Below are 23,282 nucleotides of genomic sequence, written 5' to 3'. Positions count from 1 at the left end.
AGGAGTCTGCCACCGTGAGTCTTCGATCGGGGATGCGATGGAATCGATTTAAAAATAGGAAGGGTCAAAATGTAATATTTAAACTACACTTTCGACACCTAATTCGTGACGGACGGAGTATTTCAAATAAAGATTTTGAGGGTTCTTTGTATTTCAGGGTACTGCTAGAATTGCTAGAAAATTAACCACCTTTCTAGAGGATGCTATTTGTTAATTTATGACCTTACAAAATAATACATCCGCCATTCCACCTATGATCGTTCTTTTCCAATTTAGTGTGCACTATTATTGAATGACCTACTGCAGGAAATAAATCCGTAGTTGGATGGTTAAAAGAGTAGTCACATCCCCAGCTCACACGAGTTCAAATCTCATGTTTGATACTTGGTGTTTTATAAAGGAGGAACATTCGGTGGGAGGTATAGCAAGGCGTGTGTGCTGACTTCATCAATCTCAATACTCATTGAATCAATTTCTTATATTTTATCTCTCGAAGTTGTGCGTGTGTTTATAGAGGTGAGTATATGTATATATGTGAGCATCTATGATTGCACCGTGTTTCATAAAAATAAAGAATGATGTACATCCCCTTAATATAGTTGTTTTGACAAAATGATCTCCGGTACCAAAATATTTAACATTAAGGAAATAAAGGTAATATTATGATTCTTTTTAATAGAATCCTACTCGTAGGTTATGTTGAACCCACCTCATCGCACGCACAAATTGGATGTAGACCCGCGGATAGCCGCATGTAGATTAGTGACACGATGGGAGACACCTGGTCCCGAAGGTTTTCCGGGTGAGTTTTAATAGTATTTTTGGGATGTTATCAAGTCTTACCTTCTAGTTCTGTTTAGTTTCTTCGTACTGGACAATTAGAACTATTTCACCTAAATTTTGGTGAGATAATTTTATTGCCTAAGGTTAATGAAGCATAGAGGATTCAACAATATCGACCTAACTGCATTCTTAATGTTAGCTTTAAAATCTTCACTAAAGTCACCACGATAAGGCTAAACTCGGTGGTTGACCATGTGGTTCGTTCGTCAAAGACTGCATTTATGCAAGTGCGTAACATCCTTGATGGGGTGGTTACCCTTCATGGGACGGTGCGCAATCTACACCGAAAAAAGGTTAATTTGGGTGATTTTAAAGATTGACTTGGAAAAGCCCTATGACAAGGTTAAGTGGTCTTTCCTTGAGCTAACCCTCAAAATGAAAGGGTGTTTTTATGAGTGGCCTTCTTTAATCCATATTTTATCTAACTGAGAGTGTTCTCTTCTCTGTGGCTTCTTTGTACAATGCACTAATCCAACCTGGTATTCCTATCTATAATAATATGAAAAGTAAGGTGTTTGCGTGGTATCTTAGTCGAGTGGTGATTCTCACCAAAGATAATCTTGCAAAACGTAATTGACAGGGAAGTAAAAAGTGTATCTTCTGTCATCACAACGAGACCATAAAACACTTATTTTCCTAGTGTCAATTTGATAGATCTATATGGTCAGCCATCCAGATAGGTTCTACCTTATACCCACCACGCATCATTACGAATATATTTGGCAACTAGCTTAATGATGTGGATTCTATATTTAAGTTCCTTATTAGGGTGGAAGCGATTGTCGTTATTTGATCGTTACACTGTTTTGAGATTTAGGCATCTATGGAAGCACAAGCCTTAGTTGTAACCTAGTAGGATCATATGCTTATACCGATCCGGGCTCCGATAAACCTACTTTCATGCAAGGTGATATTTTATAATAACCTGCTAACAAAAAAATCTTCAAACCGCGACATATTTTATAATAACCTGCTAACAGAAAAATCAATCAGATCACAATGGATAGAAGGATGGCTATTTGCATCTTCTTGTAAAACAGTACTCCCTCGATTCCATATTGCTTGTCGCTGATTTGGATGCATCAATGTACAAAATGTGTTCGGATACATCCAAATTAGAATTATGAAATATAGGAAAAATTCGTGTCTAGAGTAAACTACATAATCCTTGACACAATGACACTTTTCCTAGTTGTGCAGTACGTAAATAAGCATATCGTCTTTTAGGAAAAAGTTTACAGCTTCACGATGATCGGTCATGAAGTATTTATTTCGAACATTTTCATATCTATAACCAGCTAATTGAAATCGATCTGCAATTCTGCATGGAGCGGGGAGCCCCGGGTGGGCGGTCCTATCATTTCCTCCCGTCGTCACCCTTTTCACAAGGCAGTCCACGCGACGCGGGGTGCCAAGGCGTGTTCCACAACCCTCCTCCACCGTCTTCCAGAACCCTCCTCCACCACCGCCGCCGCCGCCGCCCACCGATGACGCGGAAGACGGGGAAGAAGAGAGGCGGAAGCAAGCCCAAGCCCAAGCCCCAAACCGAAACTCCACTTTCCTCCAACTCTGTTCCGCCCCCACCGTCGGAGGAGGCAGCGATCGATGTCCTCACCCTCGATGTCCTCCCCAACATCCTCCGCCGCCTCTCCCTCGCCGACCTCCTCCGCGCGGCCCTCACCTGCCACCGCTGGCGCCGCGCCGCCGCACGCTGCCTGCCCAGCGCCCCTCCCCTCCTGGGCTACTTCTTCCACCCCGCCAAAACCGGCAACAAGCTAGCCTACTACGAGCCCGTATTCGCTCCCCTCCACGCCTCCTCGCCGCGCCTCTCCCTCGACTTCGCCCCGGACGTCTCCCGCTACAAGCTATTTGACTGCCACCAAGGCCTCCTCCTCCTCCAGCCGGCCGCATCGGTCCCCAAGGTCAGCCACCCCCGCCTCCTCGTCCTCGACCCGGCCACCCACCGCCGCGCTCTCCTCCCGCCGCCGCCGCGGGACACGGTGCCCGACGACCACCGATGGCGCAGCTCCAGGTACTACGTCGGCTCCGCGCTTCTCTCCCGCGCGCACCCGACTTCGAGCAAGCTCTGCTTCGAGGCCGTCTGCTTCGCCATCGACGGCGGCCACCCGCGCGTCTGGGTCGCGTCCTTCGACAACGACAAGTGCCGCTGGCGCGCGCTCCCGCGGGACAACCAGGTCGTGGTCGATTTCGACCCCTACTGGTTCGAGCGCCGCTGCGTGCACGCTGCCGGCAAGATGTACTGGCACATCTGCAACTCCCGCCGCGTCATCGCGCTCCACCCCGCCACGCTGCAGTTCACCTACCTGCTGGCGCCGGATAGCCTGCCGGATGGCTGCAAGTTCCGCATCGGGGAGACGCCTGACGGGCGGCTGTGCATTGCCACCGTGGAGGATCAGATGATGCAGCTATGGGTGCGTGGGGAGACCAGGAGCAGCGACAACGGCTGGGTTCTGGAGAGGGAGATGAATCTTCGCAAGGTGTACGACACCGTGCCGGGCCTGCCCAGGGACATGGAAAGCAGGGTAAAGAGCATCTATCTCACCGACATCGACGCGGGGAACAAAACGAAGCTGTTCATCCAGATGCTGGGATACGGCCGCTACTCCTTCGATCCGGAGACCGGCAAGCTGGAGCGCCTGGCCACGAGAAGTGGCAAGGAGTACGGGGACCCCATCTGCGCCTACTTCCTCGCATGGCCGCCTGCCTTCCTTGCTCAAGCGTAATGCCTTGACGACTTTCAGTAATCTGTAAGTTCTTCCTTTCCTTTTTATGCCATTTTTTTTGTTCTGTTCCATGTGTGCAAGTGCTATAGCTTTACTAGGCTAATAGGATCGGAATCACAAGCTTAGCCATTATTAGTTTTAATAAGATCTGTAATGTTCCAAAGATTTATCCCGATATGATTTTGCACAAAGCAGCAAGGAGTGAAAGGTTATTATTCCAAAATAGACATTTGTTTTAATAGTTCGATCTTATCATATTCTTTCTCACTTCAGCTGGTTGTTAGAGAAGAAAATTATGTTGATAGTAGAAGAGCTAATCACATGCTCACATCATCCCATCCTGATGACCAGAGCATCAGTTTCAGAAAAATGACCACCTCTTTGATCAGAGCAAGTTTGATCAGATGCAAGGTTAAATTGAACGAGTAGCTGGCCATCCACAAGAGATACTCCACCTTTTATTCATGGATTACTACTTTCAAATAATTTGTGCATATTTTTTCCTTAGCTCTTTACATTATAAAACAAAATATATATTAAAAAAATCAGCAGAGACTTTTGCTTCCTCAATTTTTTTTTCCTATCCTGATCTGTGGTATTTCACACTGTGATGCTTGCCAATTATAGAATCATAATTACCAATTGATGTGTACGTTAACTTGGGAGCACTTCATGGATGAACCAATGAAGGTTGATGCTATCATGGCACTATATCACTTGAACTATCCTGATCTACTATGTTTTGTCGAAAGTTTGCAACTGGACATATCTTACCTTGTGTGCTTCTAAATAGTATATATCAGAAAAAATGCTCCAATTACTTGCATGGTTGCAAATTTTATGCTTGCTATCAGTATCTTGACTATAATAGCATACTATTAGTATGCAGGGACATGAGGTTCATTTGCATACCTTTTAATTAAAGCGCTTTTTATTGAAAAAATGAGGTTCATTTGCATGTGTGTGATCAGCATGAATATTAGCCCTAGCTTTTGTGGACAACGTGTATGCTTGCGTTTTTTGTTCATTTGCCATGGGAACTCTGGGCAGATTGATATAATATGTAAAATCTATGTAAGGCATGCATCTTAATTTGTTTGAACAAAACAAATATTTTCACTTCTCATGGTTCAACACTAGAGTGAAGGGAACACATATTGCTATTATGTAGTGTGACTCATAGTAGATTTGTTGTTAAAACAACTGATTAACCATGAGCCACCTCATCTTATATTTATTTCCATGCTCTTCTTTTCCTTGACTTCTCTTTTGTGGTAAGTTGGATGAAGATCCTTATTCACTCAAAGATCTGTAGTGTGACCAATTAATGTCCCCTTTTCATTACCTTATCTTTACAGTTGACAAGGATACCAATGTGATTTTGCGATTCTTGTTTTATATGATTATTTTTGTGTTCCTCGATCTCATTACTGCTTAAGTGCCCTGCAATATCTCAGTAAGGATTTCTTCCGATATGATTTTGCACAAAGCGACGAAGAGTGAAGTAATTATTCGAAAGTAGAAGTTTGTTTTCGTAGTTCTTATCATATTCTTTATCATTTATGGTTGGTTGGAGATAGCAAATTATCTTGATCGTAGAAGAGCTAATTACATGCTCCGATCATCCTATCCTGACCTAGGATGCTTGCCAATTATAGTGTCATAACAACCAATTGATGTGTACATTAATTTGAAAGCACTCCATGGATCAACCGATGAAGTTTGAGGACATCATGGTGGGCATTATATCCCTTGAATTATGGTCCTTTCAAGTGACTTCGGTAGCAAAGTTTATTTAGGACATGGGAAGTAAAGTTGGCAATGACATAATGTTCAATTGTTTACCTCTTTTTTATTGTAGTATGTTTTAGTGTACATTCCCTTAGTTCTTTGTTTATGTTGAAGGTAAATGTTATCTATAATTTTTTTAGGAATTCACTAGACCTTCTATGTTTTTCTGAAATTTTGCAACTGGACATATGTTAGCTAGTGTTCTTCGGGGTTCTATATTTCGGCAAAAAATCTCCAGTGACTTGCATCATGGCAAATTTTATTTTTGGTATCATGGTCTTCAATTTTATGTAATACTAGCATATTAGTATGTTGGGACATGAGGTTCATTTGCATGATATGTGCAGTTCTGCATAATAGTAGTTTATGGTTGTTGCATGAATATTAGTCCCGGCTTTTTTGAACAATAAATATGCTTGCAATTTTGTTAATTTCCCACGAGAATGTTGGCAAGCAGATATAGCATGTAAAATCTATGTGAAGCATGCATCTTAATTTGTTTGAAGAAAACAAATCTTTGCACTTGTCATGGTTTAACTACTAGAACGAATGGACAAATACTGTTATGTGTTACGAAATCTAACTCAGAACAGATTTGCTAAAATAACTGAAAATAACCATGGGCCACCTTCATCATAAATTTAATTTCATGTTCTTTTGTTTTGTTTTGTTTTCTTTTGCTGACGTTTTAGTTGTGGCGTGTTGGAAGCTCATCGTCAAAAAAAAAAAAACTTGGAAGCAGATGAACTGACAAAGTTTGGTGCTATATATCATGGCACTATATCACTTGAACTATCCTGATCTACTATGTTTTGTCGTAAGTTTGCAACTGGACGTATCTTAGCTTGTGTGCTTCCAAATAGTATATCTCAGAGCAAATGCTCCAATTACTTGTATGGTTGCAACTTTTATGCTTGCTATCAGTGTCTTGCCTGTAATAGCATACTATTAGTAATTTAGTATGCAGGGACATGAGGTTCATTTGCATACCTTTAAGTAATAAAGCGTTTTTTTATTGAAAATATGAGGTTCGTTTGCATGTGTGTGATCAGCATGTTTTATGGTTGCAACGTGACTATATTAGCCCTAGCTTTTGTGAACAACGCATATGCTTGCGCTTTTTGTTCATTTGCCATGGGAACTGTGGGCAGATTGATTATCAGTCATTGATATAATATGTAAAATCTATGTGAGGCATGCATCTTAATTTGTTTGAAGAAAACATATATTTTCACTTGTCATGGTTTAACTACCAGATTGAAGGGAACACATTGCTACGGGCTATGTAGTGTGACTCGGAACAGATTTGTTGTTAAAACAACTGATTAACCATGAGCCACCTCATCTTATATTTACTGGCCTTTTCTTTTGTGGTAAGTTGGGTGAAGGTCCTTATTCACTCTATGATCTGTAGTGCGACCTATTAATGTCCCCTTTTCATTCCCTTATCTTTACAGTTGACAAGGATACAAATGTGATCTTGCAATTTTTGTTTTATATGATTGTTTTTGTGTTCTTCCATCTCATTACTGCTTAAGTGCCCTGTAATATCTCAGTAAGGATTTCTTCCGATATGATTTTGCACAAAGCGGCAAGAGTGAAGTTATTATTTGAAAGTAGAAGTTTGTTTTGGTAGTTTTTATCATACATGTTCTTTCTCGCTTCTGGTTTGTTGGAGATAGCAAATTATCTTGATCGTAGAAGAGCTAATTACATGCTCCGATCATCCTATCCTGACCTGGGATGCTTGCCAATTATAGCATCATAACAACCAATTGATGTGCACATTAATTTGAAAGCACTCCATAGATCAACCGATGAAGTTTGAGGACATCATGGTGGGCATTATATCCCTTGAATTATGGTCCTTTCAAGTGACTTCGGTAGCAAAGTTTATTTAGGACACATAAATAAAGTTCGCACTGACATAATGTTGAATTGTTTACCTCTTTTTCATTGTATATGTTTTAGTTCACATTCCCCTAGTTCTTGTTTTATGTTGAAGGTAAATGGTATCTATAAATTTCTAGGAATTTACTGGATCTGGTATGTTTTGCTGAAAGTTTGCAACTGGACATATGTTAGCTAGTGTGCTTCCGGATACTATATTTTGGTAAAAATGCTCCAATGACTTGCATCATTGCAAATTGTATTTGTGGTATCAGGGTCTTGCCATTTATTTAATAGCATATTAGTATTTTTTTGGAAGGGTAATAGCATATTAGTATGTTATAGGACATGAGGTTCATTTGCATGAGATGTGCAATTCTGCCTAATAGTAACACTTGTATGTGATCCAGCATGTTTTATGGTTGTTGCATAAATTAGCCCCGGCTTTTGTGGACAGTAAATATGCTTGCAATTTTGTTAGTTTCCCACGAGAACGTTGGCTGACAGATATAACATGTAAAATCTATGTGAAGCATGCATCTTAATTTGTTTGAAGAAAACAAACATTTCCACTTGTCATGGTTTAACTACTAGAATGAATGGACAAATGTTGTTATGTGTTATGAAATCAAACTCGAAACAGATTTGCTAAAATAACTGAAACTAACCATGGGCCACTTTCATCTTAAATTTACTTTCATGTTCTTTTCTTTTCTTCCATTGACTAGTGGTGGCATTTTGGCTGAAGGTATTTATGATCACTCTAACTCTCTAAGGTCTGTACTGCGACAATAATTGTCCCCTTCCATTCCCTTAATTGTATGTTCTGCCTGCAAAGTTCTTGACCAATTACTGTTCTCATTTGTTCACAAAATTCGAGAAGTTTGAATCACTAGCTGTTGATTTTGTCATTCCTATGATTCAGGGTGATGACTTCAGACTACATACTGAGGCAAGGTATCGGTTCATCTTTTGTTCGAAGTCGGCTTACACATCATTTAACTTCTGTCGCCGCAGTGCTACTGCGATCTGCCCTTCATGGCTTTAGTCAGCAAATAGGGAAAGCTCCGAGTACCTTATTCTCTATGAGACAATGCACCAGACTGTTAAGCAAACGCAGTGATATTTAAGCATCCTTTGTAGTATGTGATGATCTAAATACAGCGATAAACAATAAAATGTGCTGATGCTTGTTGCGAGTAACATTTATCGTATTTTGATGATGCATTCAAATCTCATGCTTGTGTGTCGTGTGATGGTAGCTTGAATCTGTAATTCTGTATGCACCAATGGCTCACCTGATTGAATCTGGCTAGGGCCACCCCTGTATAAACACGCATTTACCATGTTGTGAAGTATGAAGCTTGAAAGCCTTGTCTTCTGCAGATAGCTACTAATGCTTTTATCTAAACGAATGTCAAAGCAGTAACAAACAGTCTGAAGATTCGAACCGCTTGGAGTGAAGCAGGAAATAGGCAATCAGAATAAAATATCGCAGTAGCATTTGAAACATGAGGTTGAGTTTTGAAAGTACTTCGCTGTGATGCTGATGTATTCATGCATAGCTGGCTAGCTGCATTCTTTGATCAAGATATAGGCGGTGCATGTGAAGATTTATTTGTGTCTCATCTTTGTACACGCACTGGCGTAGCCAGGAAGCCAGTTTCCTGTTTCGTGTAAGTGTACTTTGCTTGCGTACTCTGGTCAAAACCAAGCGTTTCTTGTCTCCCCGCTGCAGGACTGCACACAGGCGCGGAAACAAAGCTCTGCGTTTGCAGAGATAGAGTTGAACAAGGAGTCTTTCTTGCGACTTTTTGACATGTTATGCAGACTCTCATCTGAAAAGTATTAAAGTTTCCTCATCAGTCATCAATGGTTGCAATTTTTTGAATATTTGTTGAACTGCCCGTTAGGCTGCCAGGGAAATTGTATAGGATTTGTAATTCATCTCACCAAGATTTTACCTCTAGGAGAGTTTTCTTTGCCTCCAAGTTTTGTTACCTATATATACTTACCTGAGAGCGTTAGTACAACTTCAACGCATTACGAAACATCATACTCCTTGTTATCACCCGCAAGATCCTAGACCTAGCCTATAAACACGCTTCCGCGCTGCACTGTGCATGGGAGGTCGATCTCCATGATATCTGCCGGTGGCCGCGCAACCAGTAGCTATGTCTCATCCTCTAAAGGGTTGGTCTCTCTCTTGAGTCTTCTTCTTGATTTAAATTGGGATCTTTTCTCTCCCGGTCGTTCTGTTTTTTATTTTTTGATTCGCCGACCATTGACTAGATTGTGCCGCCCACTGCCCCGCCATCCTCACGCGGCTCTACTCCGAACTCGACGCCAACACGGCAATGTGCTGCTCGACAACATGCCACCTGGCAACGCATTCCCCAACAATGCACCCAAACATCCGAGATCGTTTTCGCCTTGTCAACGAGCATGTGCGCCTACCACTGATCGAGCTATTGGATTGCTGCTGCGTCGGCCCTTTGGGATGCAACACCGCTGCCCTTGGTCCTCACTACTGGCTACCAATGCGCCTTCCTAGGTGTGTATGCGTTGGTGGCCTCCAGCCGCGGCACTAAGTCACGCCTTGCAACTACATCGTCCCCTCGGGTTGTAGCGTCGCTACGCGCGATCATCTTCGATGTCCCCGCGCATCGACGTCCTAGGTTATCACGATGCCACCTCCCTCGTCACAACTAGCCACCTCAGACCGCTGAGTTTTGGCCTACTTCGAGTATCGCTGTCAGCCTGTCACGCTTCTATAGGCAACCTACATGGCCACTCTAAGCTATCCTGGGTTCCGCTGATTACACCTTCGTCATCGTCCACTATAACTTCTTCGCCACCGTCACTGCCTCGTCTTCGACAACACCTTCTTGTATTCTCCGGCAACCGCAGACTGCACAACCACCTCTCTCTACGTCGCTTTGCGCCTCGCAACCATCGTGGAAGCATCCTCTACTAGTCCCTCCAACATGGTGCGGAAATTGTATTAGTCTTGTTCTACACATGCTCGGTGTCGGCAACACCTCCGCGTGTCTTCATCCCAGAGGTGTCCCCGAACTTGGCAAATCCGACGTGGTGTCTCGCATATGACGGCTTCGATGATAAGATCGCACGTGGGCCCACAACTCCATGGCGCTTCCCTGCGTTCGCGGCTTCAATTTCATCTACCTCGACACCGGCGATCCCGACGACAACATCGACCACGATGTCACCTCGTGCGGACCCCTCGTGCGGCTACCCCGACCAAGGCTGCATGTCACGTCCATGTCAAAGCTGCACTGTGATACGTCCCCGACGTATCCATAATTTCTGTCGTTCCATGCTCGTTTTATGACAATACTTACATGTTTTGCTTGCACTTTATAATGTTTTTATGCGTTTTCCGGAACTAACCTATTAACAAGATGCCACGGTGCCGGTTCCTGTTTTCTGCTGTTTTTGGTTCCAGAAAGGCTGTTCGGGCAATATTCTCGGAATTCGACGAAACGAAGACCAAACCCTCCTATTTTTCCCGGAAGCGTCCAGAACACCGAAGAAGAGTTGGAGAGGGGACAGAGGGCCACCACACCATAGGGCGGCGCGGCCTGGCCTGGGCCCGCGCCGGCCTGTGGTGTGGAGCCCCCAGGTGCCCCCCTGCGCCGCCTCTTCGCCTATAAAATCCCTTTCGACCTAAAAACACCGTACCACTTGACGAAACTCCGAGAAAGACTCCGGGGCGCCGCCGCCATCGCGAAACTCCAATTCGGGGACAGAAGTCTCGTCCCGGCACCCTGCCGGGACGGGGAAGTGCCCCCGAAGCCATCTCCATCAACGCCATCGCCTCCATCATGCTCCGTGAGTAGTTCCCCCATGGACTACGGGTTCTAGCTGTAGCTAGTTGGTATTCTCTCCCCCATGTACTTCAATACAATGATCTCATGAGCTGCCTTACATGATTGAGATTCATCTGATGTAATCGGTGTTGTGTTTGTCGGGATCCGGTGGATTGTTACATTATGATTGTCTATCTACAAAGTTTATGAAGTTATTGTTGCTGCAATCTTGTTATGCTTAATGCTTGTCACTAGGGCCCGAGTGGCATGATCTTAGATTTGAGCTTTATATTATTGCTTAGATTGTATCTACAAATTGTATGCACATGTCACTCGTCCGGAACCAAAGGCCCCGAAGTGACGAAATCGGGACAACCGGAGGGGATGGCGGTGATGTGAGGGACACATGTTTTCACGGAGTGTTAATGCTTTGCTCCGGTGCTCTATTAAAAGGAGTACCTTAATATCCAAGTAGTTTCCCTTGAGGCCCGGCTGCCACCGGCTGGTAGGACAAAAGATGTTGTGCAAGTTTCTCATTGCGAGCACGTACGACTATTATTGGAAAACATGCCTACATGATTAATGATCTTGATATTCTGTCTTAATGCTATTTCAATCCTATCAATTGCCCGACTGTAATTTGTTCACCCAACACTTGTTATTGGAGAGTTGCCACTAGTGTAGATAGCTGGGAACCCCGGTTCATCTTTCATCATCATATACTCGTTCTACATGTCAACTGTTTTCTGGTGCCATTGCTCTCATATTACTATTACTGCACTGCGTGTTATTGTTACTATTGCTCTCATACCACTCGCTACTTTCACATCACCCTCGTTGCTAGTGCTTTTCCAGGTGCAGCTGAATTGACAACTCAGCTTGTTAAGGCTTATAAGTATTCTTTACCTCCCCTTGTGTCGAATCAATAAATTTGGGTTTTACTTCCCTCGAAGACTGTTGCGATCCCCTATACTTGTGGGTCATCAAGACTATTTTCCGGCGCCGTTGCCGGGAGGCATAGCTCTACTCATAAGTTCACCTGGGGAGTACACTCTACATCTCTCTCTGTTTTATTTTGTTTTGTTTTGCTTAGTTTAGTTTTGTCTAGTTTATTTGTGCTTAGTTTATTTCTGTCTAGTATTATTTTGCTTAGTTTACTTTTGCCTAGTTACTTTTTGTCTTGTTTTATTTTCCTCATATACCCAAAAATCCATAAAAATTTGAAAAACCAAAAAATTAAAAACTGCTGTTATGGGAGAACCAACAACCTACTTGGAGCTTATAGAATGTTATAATTGTTATAGAGAATCAAGAACTGGTAAAATAATGAGTGCTACGATAGAAAAATTGAATACAATTGCTAAAATCTTGCTTAAATGCCATGATATAAACTGTTGCTCTCAACAGGATACTAAACATCTTAAATTTCAATGTGGCTTTAGTGAGGAATTTTTAATTAAGAAATATAATCGGAATTGCTATATTCATTATGGGTTCGAAGAGGTAGAACAATTTGTCTTATTTATGGGAGCCTCCGAGATAGAATCCTTCATGGTTGAGAATTATGAAACTTGTGTTGTTTGTAAGGACCTTAAAGATTATGTCTCTACTATCCTTAATTCTTGCATAGAATGCTACGGTAGGAATCCTTATATCCTTGATTATAAAGAGAGACACATTAATGCACAAGAATGCACTCACAATTTGCAGGAACCGATGGAAGAAGAAATTGATGAACCTGAAAGCTCATTGGATGAAAAAGAAGAGGAGAGCGACGAACAAAAGAAGGAAGAATGGATTAGCTACCCACGTCAACCTTCTAATGAGAGTAACTCTTTATCTCTTACACTATTTGATTGTCCTCCATGCTTACCGGAAGAGGTTGAATGTTATGTTCCTGTGGATTCTCTTGAAGTATTGCCTATGAGTAAAACTTGTGAAAATAATTATGCTACCGTTATTTATGATAATCCATGCTACTTTGATAAATCTTATGATAATGCTTTGTTTGTGCCTGATGTCGAAATGCATGGTACTAAAGAATTTTGTTTGGCAAATGTCTATGATAAAGTTCTAGATGATGGTCCTATGATACTTGATAATATTAATTGTACTACTAATGAAAATGGGATTGGAGAATTCTTGACTTATTCTATGAGTCCTATATCTATTGAGATTGATCACCTACCTTGTTATATTATTAATAAAAGTAAGTTTGAAAGTTTTAATTCCACTATTCTTGAACTTGATAAAAATTATGTGTTTGGAAATCATGAAAAGTATGCTGCATGTGATAGCTATATTGTTGAGTTTGTTCATGAAGCTACTGAAAATTATTATGAGAGAGGAAAATATGGTTGTAGAAATTTTTATGGTACTAATACACCTCTCTATATGCTGAAATTTTTGAAGTTATTCTTGTTTTATCTTCTTATGCTTGTCACTTTGTTCTTCATGAATTTATTTGTGTACAAGATTCCTTTGCATAGGAAGCATGTTAGACTTAAATGTGTTTTGGATTTGCCTCTTGATGCTCTCTTTTGCTTCGAATACTATTTCTTGCGAGTGCATCATTAAAACTGTTGAGCCCATCTTAATGGCTATAAAGAAAGCAACTTCTTGGGAGATAACCCATGTGTTATTTTGCTACAGTATTTTGTTTTATATTTGTGTTTTGGAAGTTGTTTACTACTGTAGCAACCTCTCCTTATCTTAGTTTTGTGTTTTGTTGAGCCAAGTGAAGCCTCTAATCGAAGGTTGATACTAGATTTGGATTTCTGCGCAGAAACAGATTTCTATCTGTCACGAATCTGGGCTGTTCTCTCTGTAGGTAACTCAGAAAAATATGGCAATTTACGTGCGTGTTCCTCAGATATGTACGCAACTTTCGTTAGTTTTGAGTTTTCTGATTTGAGCAACGGAAGTATTTTATTAAAATTCGTCTTTACTGGCTGTTCTGTTTTGGCAGATTCTGTCTCTGTTTTTTGCATTGTCTCTTGTGGACTTTAAGCGAGGTTTTCTAGACGTGGAGAGCTGTAGCTAATGTTTTATTGAGTTCTTGCAATGTGCCACTACAGGACCAAGGTGGATTCAAATTTTTTGAGTACTAACCCCTCTAATGAAGTTTATGAGAAGTTTGGTGTGAAGGAAGTTTTCAAGGGTCAAGAGAGGAGGATGATATATGATCAAGAAGAGTGAAAAGTCTAAGCTTGGGGATGCCCCCGTGGTTCATCCATGCATATTTCAAGAAGACTCAAGCGTCTAAGCTTGGGGATGCCCAAGGCATCCCCTTCTTCATCAACTTATCAGGTTCCTCCCCTGAAACTATATTTTTATTCGGTCACATCATATGTGCTTTACTTGGAGCGTCTGTGTGCTTTTATTTTTGTTTTGTTTGAATAAGATCGGATCCTAGCAATCCTTGTTTGGGAGAGATAAACGCTCCGCTTTTTCATATGAACACTCGTGTTCTTCGTTTTACTTTTAATGTTCAATGATAAAAGTTGGAAGCTACAATATTTATCTTTATTTGGTTGGGAAAAGAAAATGCCTCATATGTCTTGGATAATTTGACACTTGGCAATTGTTTTGAGCTCTCAAGTATGATTAAGTTATTTTTTTATGTAGTCTAAGCCTATTAGTGGAGAACTACTGTAGAGCTTGTTAAAATTTGTTTGCATAATTGATCTCTCTTAAGGTCTAGATATTTTCTGGTAAAACTGTTTGAGCAACAAGGAAGACAGTGTAGAGTATTATAATGCTTGCAATATGTTCTTATGTAAGTTTTGTCTGTATCAGGTTCATACTTGTGTTTGCTTCAAACAACCTTGCTAGCCTAAGCCTTGTATCGAGAGGGAATACTTCTCGTGCGTCCAAAACCTTGAGCCAAAAACTATGCCATTTGTGTCCACCATACCTACCTACTATGTGGTATTTCCTGCCATTCCAAAGTAAATTGCTTGAGTGCTACCTTTAAACAATCCAAAACTTATCACCTCTGATTTGTGTCAATGTTTTATAACTCACGAGGAAGTATGTGGTGTTTATCTTTCAATCTTGTTGGGCAACTTTCACCAATGGACTAGTGGCTTCATCCGCTTATCCAATAATTTTGCAAAAAGAGCTGGCAATGGGATTCCCAGTCCCAAATTAATTAACAAAAATAGACACTCCTCCATGGTATGTGATTGTTGGACGGCACCCGAGGATTCGGTTAGCCATGGCTTGTGTAAGCAAAGGTTGGGAGGAGTGTCAGCATAATGAAACTAAAATAAAAAGGCACTCCTTCATGGTATGAGATTGTTGGCAGGCACCCGAGGATTCGGTTAGCCATGGTTTGTGAAAGAAAGGTTGGAAGGAGTGCCACCCAAAAATAAAAATAATTCATGGGAGCCGCTCTTTGAAGGTTTGTCTAGCAAGGGGGTTAGAGTGCCCATTACCATTCGTTGACAACAACAAACACCTCTCAAAACTTTACTTTTATGCTCTCTTTATGTTTTCAAAATCAAAGCTCTAGCACAAATATAACAATCGATGCTTTCCTCTGCGAAGGACCTTTCTTTTACTTTATGTTGAGTCAGTTTACCTACTTCCTTCCATCTTAGAAGCAAACACTTGTGTCAACTGTGCATTGATTCTTACATACTTGCATATTTGCATTCATCATATTACTTTGTGTTGACAATTATCCATGAGATATGCATGTTACAAGTTGAAAGCAACCGCTGAAACTTATATCTTCCTTTGTGTTGCTTCAATGCCTTTACTTTGAACTTATTGCTTTATGAGTTAACTCTTGTGCAAGACTTTTGATACTTGTCTTGAAAGTACTCTTCATGAAAAGTTTTGCTATATGTTATCTATTTGTTAGCAACTATAGATCATTGCCTTGAGTCACTTCATTCATTTCATATGCTTTGTAATAGTATGATCAAGGTTATGCAAGTAGCATGTCACTACAGAAATTATTCTTTTTATCGTTTACCTGCTCGGGACGAGCGAGAACTAAGCTTGGGGATGCTGATACGTCCCCGACGTATCCATAATTTCTGTCGTTCCATGCTCGTTTTATGACAATACTTACATGTTTTGCTTGCACTTTATAATGTTTTTATGCGTTTTACGGAACTAACCTATTAACAAGATGCCACAGTGCCAGTTCCTGTTTTCTGCTGTTTTTGGTTCCAGAAAGGCTGTTCGGGCAATATTCTCGGAATTCGACGAAACGAAGACCAAACCTCCTATTTTTCCCGGAAGCGTCCAGAACACCGAAGAAGAGTTGGAGAGGGGCCAGAGGGCCACCACACCATAGGGCAGCGCGGCTCTGGCTCGGGCCTGCGCCGGCCTCGTGGTGTGGAGCCCCAGTGCCCCCTGCGCCGCCTCTTCGCCTATAAAATCCCTTTCGACCTAAAAACACCGTACCACTTGACGAAACTCCGGAAAGACTCCGGGGCGCCGCCGCCATCGCGAAACTCCAATTCGGGGACAGAAGTCTCTGTTCCGGCACCCTGCCGGGACGGGGAAGTGCCCCCGGAAGCCATCTCCATCAACGTCATCGCCTCCATCATGCTCCGTGAGTAGTTCCCCCATGGACTACGGGTTCTAGCTGTAGCTAGTTGGTATTCTCTCCCCCATGTACTTCAATACAATGATCTCATGAGCTGCCTTACATGATTGAGATTCATCTGATGTAATCGGTGTTGTGTTTGTCGGGATCCGGTGGATTGTTACATTATGATTGTCTATCTACAAAGTTTATGAAGTTATTGTTGCTGCAATCTTGTTATGCTTAATGCTTGTCACTAGGGCCCGAGTGGCATGATCTTAGATTTGAGCTTTATATTATTGCTTAGATTGTATCTACAAGTTGTATGCACATGTCACTGTCCGGAACCAAAGGCCCCGAAGTGACGAAATCGGGACAACCGGAGGGTATGGCGGTGATGTGAGGTACACATGTTTTCACGGAGTGTTAATGCTTTGCTCCGGTGCTCTATTAAAAGGAGTACCTTAATATCCGAGTAGTTTCCCTTGAGGCCCGGCTGCCACCGGCTGGTAGGACAAAAGATGTTGTGCAAGTTTCTCATTGCGAGCACGTACGACTATTATTGGAAAACATGCCTACATGATTAATGATCTTGATATTCTGTCTTAATGCTATTTCAATCCTATCAATTGCCCGACTGTAATTTGTTCACCCAACACTTGTTATTGGAGAGTTGCCACTAGTGTAGATAGCTGGGAACCCCGGTCCATCTTTCATCATCATATACTCGTTCTACATGTCAACTGTTTTCTGGTGCCATTGCTCTCATATTACTATTACTGCTGCTGTGTTACTGTTACTATTGCTCTCATACCACTGCTACTTTCATATCACCCCTGTTGCTAGTGCTTTTCCAGGTGCAGCTGAATTGACAACTCAGTTGTTAAGGCTTATAAGTATTCTTTACCTCCCCTTGTGTCGAATCAATAAATTTGGGTTTTACTTCCCTCGAAGACTGTTGCGATCCCCTATACTTGTGGGTCATCACACTGCATGAAATCTTACCTCCTCATGTTGATGGTGCCTCCCATCGTGACCCCAACTCCAGGCGGCCACCCTCGAGTTTACCTCCGATTTTCATGTTGGATCCGCGATGCGGTAGGTGCAACATAACCTGCGACCTGTAGGATTTTGTTAAAAAGGATCATAATTTCCTTGATGTTAAACATTGTTGCAATCTAAATCAGTTTGCTAGAAGCTATTGTAAATTGAAGGAATTGCACGACATTTTAAAATAGAAATGATATCTACGAATAATTTTCAGAAAACATCGACATTTGCTTTCATTCCACCACAAAAATAACATAAAATTCATTCTAAAAAAATGTATTTTTTTTTTTTTGAAAAGGTGGGAAGGCTCGTTCCGTGATGCATGGAGGAAAATAAATAAGTTATGAGTGTCAAAAGAAAGTAAGGGAACCAAGGCATTTTTATTTTTGTACAACACGTAAAAAGGAATATATTTTTACCAATATTTACAGGTTAATTAATTCGAAAGTTTTCTCAAAAAGAGTTCATTTAGAATATCTTTCAAAACTTAGTATGTACTGTACTGTACTGTAGCTGGGCGAACTGAGCGTGGAGCAGGGAAACCGGCTGGGTCGCTATCATTTCAACTTGAGGGGAGGCGTGTCTCTGTTCTGTCCCTCTCTACAACTCCACCACCACCAGTCACGGCCGCCGCCGCCGCCACCAATGGCGCGGAAGACCGGGAAGAAGAGAGGCGGAAGCAAGCCCAAGCCCCAAACCCAAACTCCACTTTCCTCTAGCTCGCCCAACTCGGTTTCGCCCCAACCATCGGTGGAGCCGCCGGCGGAGGCAGCGATCGACGTCCTACCCCTGGATGTATTCCCGAACATCTTCCGCCGTCTCTCCCTCGTCGATCTATTCCGCGCCGCCCTTGCCTGCCACCGCTGGTGCCGCGTCGCCGCCCGCTGCCTCCCCCGCGCCGCTCCCCTCCTTGGCTACTTCTTCCACCCCGTCAAAACCGCTACCCCGCCGCACATCCACCAAAGAGACCCAACCCGCTACGACGCCGTCTTCGCTCCCCTCGACGCCTCCTCCCCGCGCCTCTCCCTCGACTTCGCGCCGGACGCCTCCCGCTTCGAGCTCCACGACTGCCACCAAGGCCTCCTGCTCCTCGAGCCGAACGTGCCGACTCCAAGGTCGACGCACCCCCGCCTTCTCGTCCTCGACCCGGCCACCCACCGCCGGGCTCTCCTCCGGCCGCCGCCGCGCGACACCGTGCCCGACGACCACCGCTGGCGCAGATCCAGGTACTACGTCGGCTCCGCGCTGCTCTCCCGCGCTCACCCGAGCAAGCTCTGCTTCGAAGTCGTCTGCTTTACCATCGACGGCGGGCATCCGCGCGCCTGGGTCGCGTCCTTCGACAACGACCAGTGCCGCTGGCGCGCGCTCCCACTGGCCGAGCATGTCTTGGTCGACTTCGACCCCTACTGGTTCGAGACCCGCGGCGTACATGCTGCCGGCAAGATGTACTGGCACATCTGCAACTCCAGCCGCGTGCTGGAACTGGACCTCGCCACGCTGACCTTCTCGTACCTGCTGCCGCCGGCGGCGCTGCCGGGCCACCGCTTCAAGTACCGCATGGGGGAGACGCCCGACGGGCGGCTCTGCGTGGTGACCGTGGAGAACGAGCTGATGCAGCGCTGGGTGCGCGGCGACAGCATGCGCAGCGACAACGGCTGGATCGTGGAGGAGGAGATGGATATCAGCAAGGTCTACGACACGGTGCCCGGCCTGCCCAAGGACCGGATCAGGAGGAAGCAGAGCATCATGGTCATGGACGTCGACGTGGGGCAGAAGTGGAAGCTGTTCATCGAGATGCTGGGATACGGGACCTACTCCTTCGATTCCAACACCCGCAAGCTCCACCGCCTCGCCACCAAAGGCGGCAAGGAGTACGGCAAGCCCATCTGCGCCTACGTCCTCGCATGGCCGCCTGCCTTCCTTGCTCAAGCCTAATGTGCAGTAAGATCTTCCCTTTCCCTCTTCATGCCGTTTTCTTTTTCAGTGATCGATCTTGCTTGACAAAATGGTTACTTGTGTAGCATCAGTTTCTCCGTGCCTAATAAGTTTACTTTTTTTTTCAATATGGGAGCATAGCCCCGGCCTCTGCATCAATCGATGCACACAGCCATGTCATTTATTAAAAATTATTCACAATGTATATGATGATTTAGTAGTCTGTTGTATGCATATGATGATTTAGCTCTGCTTGACAATACGATTTTGCGCATCTGTACAAGTTCATTTTAGCAGTTCTTGTCAGTCTTTCTCACTTCTGGTTTCTCAGAGAACAGATTATATTGCTGCTAGAAGAGTTAAGCACATGCTTTGACAATCCTATTCCTATACACATCTGTTGTACACTTGTACTTCACACTGTGATGCTTGCTGGTTATAGCACCATATATAATAACCAATTATTGATGTGTACATTAACTTGATAACACTTCATGGATTAACCGGTGAAGTTTCATGCCATCATGGTACCACCGTTTTATTTAGCACATGGGAAGTAAAGTTTACACTAATGATATCATAGTGTTCAATGATACATATGCTTGTGTTTTTGTTAATTTCCCATGTGAGTTCTAGGCGCATAGATATAATATTTAAATTCTATGTGAAGCATGCACCTTAGATTGTTTGAAGAAAACAATATTTTCATTTTTCATGGTTTAACCACTAAAATAAAAGGGTGTCATCTAATTTCTGTTGCCTCGAGTGAGCTCTGTATCCCTTCTTTGCATGAAGGGAACAAATCTTGCTACAGTATGTGTTATGCAATGTGAATCAGAACAGAATTGCTGTAAGAAATAAATAACTGAAAATAACCAGGAGCCACCTCATCTTAAATTTACCTTCATGTTCTTTTTCTTTTCGTTGACCTTTTATTTGTGGTGAGTTGGGTGAAGGTACTTATATTTACTCTAAGATCTTCATTGCAAGTACCAGTGCCCCTTTCTGTTCCCATATAGACAAGGATGCCAATGTTCTTTTGAGTTATTTTTTCAATGTTTCCATTAGAAGATCAAATAAACGTCGAAAGGGACACTATTGGTGTGCATATGATTATTTTTATATACATCTATCTCATTACTTTGTACTTAATTTGTTTTTGGAACTTGGAGTTTAGCTACTCATAGTTCTGACTATTTATTTGAATTTCAATTAGTAATGAAATTCTTCCTTAAAATATACAAGCTCAACTGAATTTGTAAAATCTTGTTCTTTGAAGAAATAAATGCTTTATTGAAAGAGTTCATATCGGTGGCAGTTATGAGTTATGAACATCATGCACATACAAATGTTTCCTGTTCTACATACAAAGTACTTGACCATCTCCTTCGCTTATTTGCTCAAAAAATTCTAGAAAAGTTTGAATCACTAGCTGATGATTCTGTCTTTCCTATGATTCAGGTGATAAGTTCTGGCTAGCTGCTCAGAGGAGGTAGCAGCTCATCTATCTTTCCTATGATTCAGGTGATAAGTTCTGGCTAGGTGCTCAGAGGAAGTAGCAGCTCATCTTTTGTTCGAAGTCAGCTCACATCCTTGCATTTTTGCTCATTCAGCGCATAGGGACGTTCCAACGATCTTATCCTGAATGAGACAGTGAGACTATTTAAGCATTGCAGACACCATGATATCCAAGCATCCTTTGAAATCTATGGTGTTCCGAAGACAGCGATAAACAACAAATTGTGCTGGTCTTTCATGGTTTTGCTTGTTGGCGGAGTGACATTGTTTTTTGACTACGCATTTAAATCTCTTCCTTGCTAGTTTATTTGTTCTGCGATGGTACTATCTTGAATTTGTATGTGCAGCAATAGCTCACCCTGCTTGCATCTGGCAGTTGCAGCCCCTACTGTCTAAACTCCATGGCATTTGCCTTGTCTTCGGCAGATAGCTCGTCATGCTTTACCAAAACTAAAGGCAAAGCAGCAATGCGCAATCTTTTGAAAATTAATATCAAACGGCCTGGACATGCGTATGTAATTTTAGAATTTGGATTGAAATCTCGCGGTAGCATGAAACATATCCTTGAGTTTTGAAAATCCACCTAAGGCATTCATGATATTACTAGCAGCTGTTTAGCGAAAAATTCATTTTGACTCACGGGTGCATACGAATCCATTTTCGTGAAAACACATTTTAAAATAATAAAAAAAAACTGAAATAAAATTTAGCATGTGCATCTACACATTTTATATCTGGACACAAGTCTTTTTAGGAAAAAAAGAATTTTTTTGTGTCCCGTGTACAAATAAAAAAATTGATGCTCCAACATTTATGGGACATATTTTTGTCTTTTTTATAAATGGCACATAAAATGTTTTTTTGGCCGAAAACTTGGGTACGAACATAAAATGTTTGGATGTACACGCGAGTTTTTGTTTCAGATTTTTTTGGCATTTTAATAGAAAAATTCCATATTTTTTTATCATAGGGTCATATACACCTATAAGGCTATAACTCAATACTACACCTCTCTATTTAGCTGCATTCGTTGGTGCTACTGTAACACCGGCGAAGCGGTAGTGGTGGGGGTGGGGAAGGAATGCTCTTAGAGCGTCTTCATTGGCACGCCCATAGCGACCCAATAGCGATGTGGAGGTCCGGCATTGTTTTTGGACCACAATATCGCGTCCCAAAAGTGACCGGCCAGTTTTAGAGCCCGTGCTGACGAGACTTGAATTGGGCACACCGCCTAGTGACACGTTTGATTTCGTCCCTCGATCGCGTCAGTAGCCCGAAAATCTTACTTCTATTCCTCAATTCCCTTCCCCTCCTGTCCGTCGCTTCATTTCTCCCGCCCTCCTATATAGCTCCCGCCTGCGACTCCAGCTCCCGCTGTCCTCCCTAGCGCCTGCTTCACCGTCGTCGTTTCCGACATGCCTCTGTAGAAGAAGAATTCTGCCCGGCAAAGTCGTGTAAGGTTACGTTGAAGGAGATTCGACGCACATGCCGGAGGAGGAGTGGGTTACTGGGAGCGCCGATGGAGATGCCCTTACAAGATCGTGTATGCAATCAAGTTTGTCTGATCTACATCTTGGCAAATGAATGTTTCTTTTCAACAGGTTAAAGTAATGAACTCATCTCCCTCAAATATAGAGGAAGAGAATCTTGCATAGTAGAATTAGCTCACATGAACAAACATGAAATAGGACGGCAAGGTGCCTGCATTACAGACACGGTACAATGCTGCAAGTTGTGCATGAGACTACGAGAGCCATCCAAGAATGGTATATTTCTGCGGTGCTCTTTACCTTGGCGTAGGAGCACCCCCACAAGGAGTATCATGGAAACGGAAGTCGGAAGTGCATTAGCACATGCATGCGATTGACCGGTCCTGGTCGCACACAAAAAAGCTACTGTACCTAGCTTTACAGTACATGGAGGTTCAACTTTGTATCCTACAGGCAGCCACAGCAGGGTGCAGAAATCGTACGTAGACTGTACGATCCATCAGAGATCAGAGACCAAGTTCAAATTCACCCAACTTCTTCCCCTTCCACCGTACTTCCCAAGCAGAGCGAGCGAGAGAAGAGCACACCGAGCCGGCCGCGCGAGAGGCATGGCGATGTTCAAGACGGCGGCGACGGAGCAGCTGAA

The 23,282-nt window shown here is 42.9% G+C and overlaps 2 protein-coding genes across 2 annotated transcripts; both read left to right on the top strand.

Moving 5' to 3' along the window:
• Positions 1-2,330: 2,330 nt before the first annotated feature.
• On the top strand, positions 2,331-3,587 carry LOC124652027. The gene has a single exon (XM_047191052.1). It carries the CDS (start codon positions 2,331-2,333, stop codon positions 3,585-3,587), a length of 1,257 nt encoding a protein of 418 aa, XP_047047008.1.
• A 14,708-nt stretch (positions 3,588-18,295) lies between these two features.
• On the top strand, positions 18,296-19,630 carry LOC124655540. Its single transcript, XM_047194416.1, has one exon. It carries the CDS (start codon positions 18,339-18,341, stop codon positions 19,626-19,628), a length of 1,290 nt encoding a protein of 429 aa, XP_047050372.1. The 5' UTR covers positions 18,296-18,338; the 3' UTR covers positions 19,629-19,630.
• Positions 19,631-23,282: the final 3,652 nt, after the last annotated feature.

The sequence above is a fragment of the Lolium rigidum genome, chromosome 5 (assembly GCF_022539505.1).
Source record: "Lolium rigidum isolate FL_2022 chromosome 5, APGP_CSIRO_Lrig_0.1, whole genome shotgun sequence".
In the NCBI taxonomy this organism is placed as follows: domain Eukaryota; kingdom Viridiplantae; phylum Streptophyta; class Magnoliopsida; order Poales; family Poaceae; genus Lolium; species Lolium rigidum.
The sequence above is the reverse complement of the archived record's forward strand: the minus strand, read 5'-3'. Positions and strand labels throughout refer to the sequence as shown.

Excerpts from the sequence above, each read along its gene's own strand:
- LOC124652027 (XM_047191052.1), top strand. The coding sequence starts at position 2,331 with ATGACGCGGAAGACGGGGAAGAAGAGAGGCGGAAGCAAGCCCAAGCCC.
- LOC124655540 (XM_047194416.1), top strand. The coding sequence starts at position 18,339 with ATGGCGCGGAAGACCGGGAAGAAGAGAGGCGGAAGCAAGCCCAAGCCC.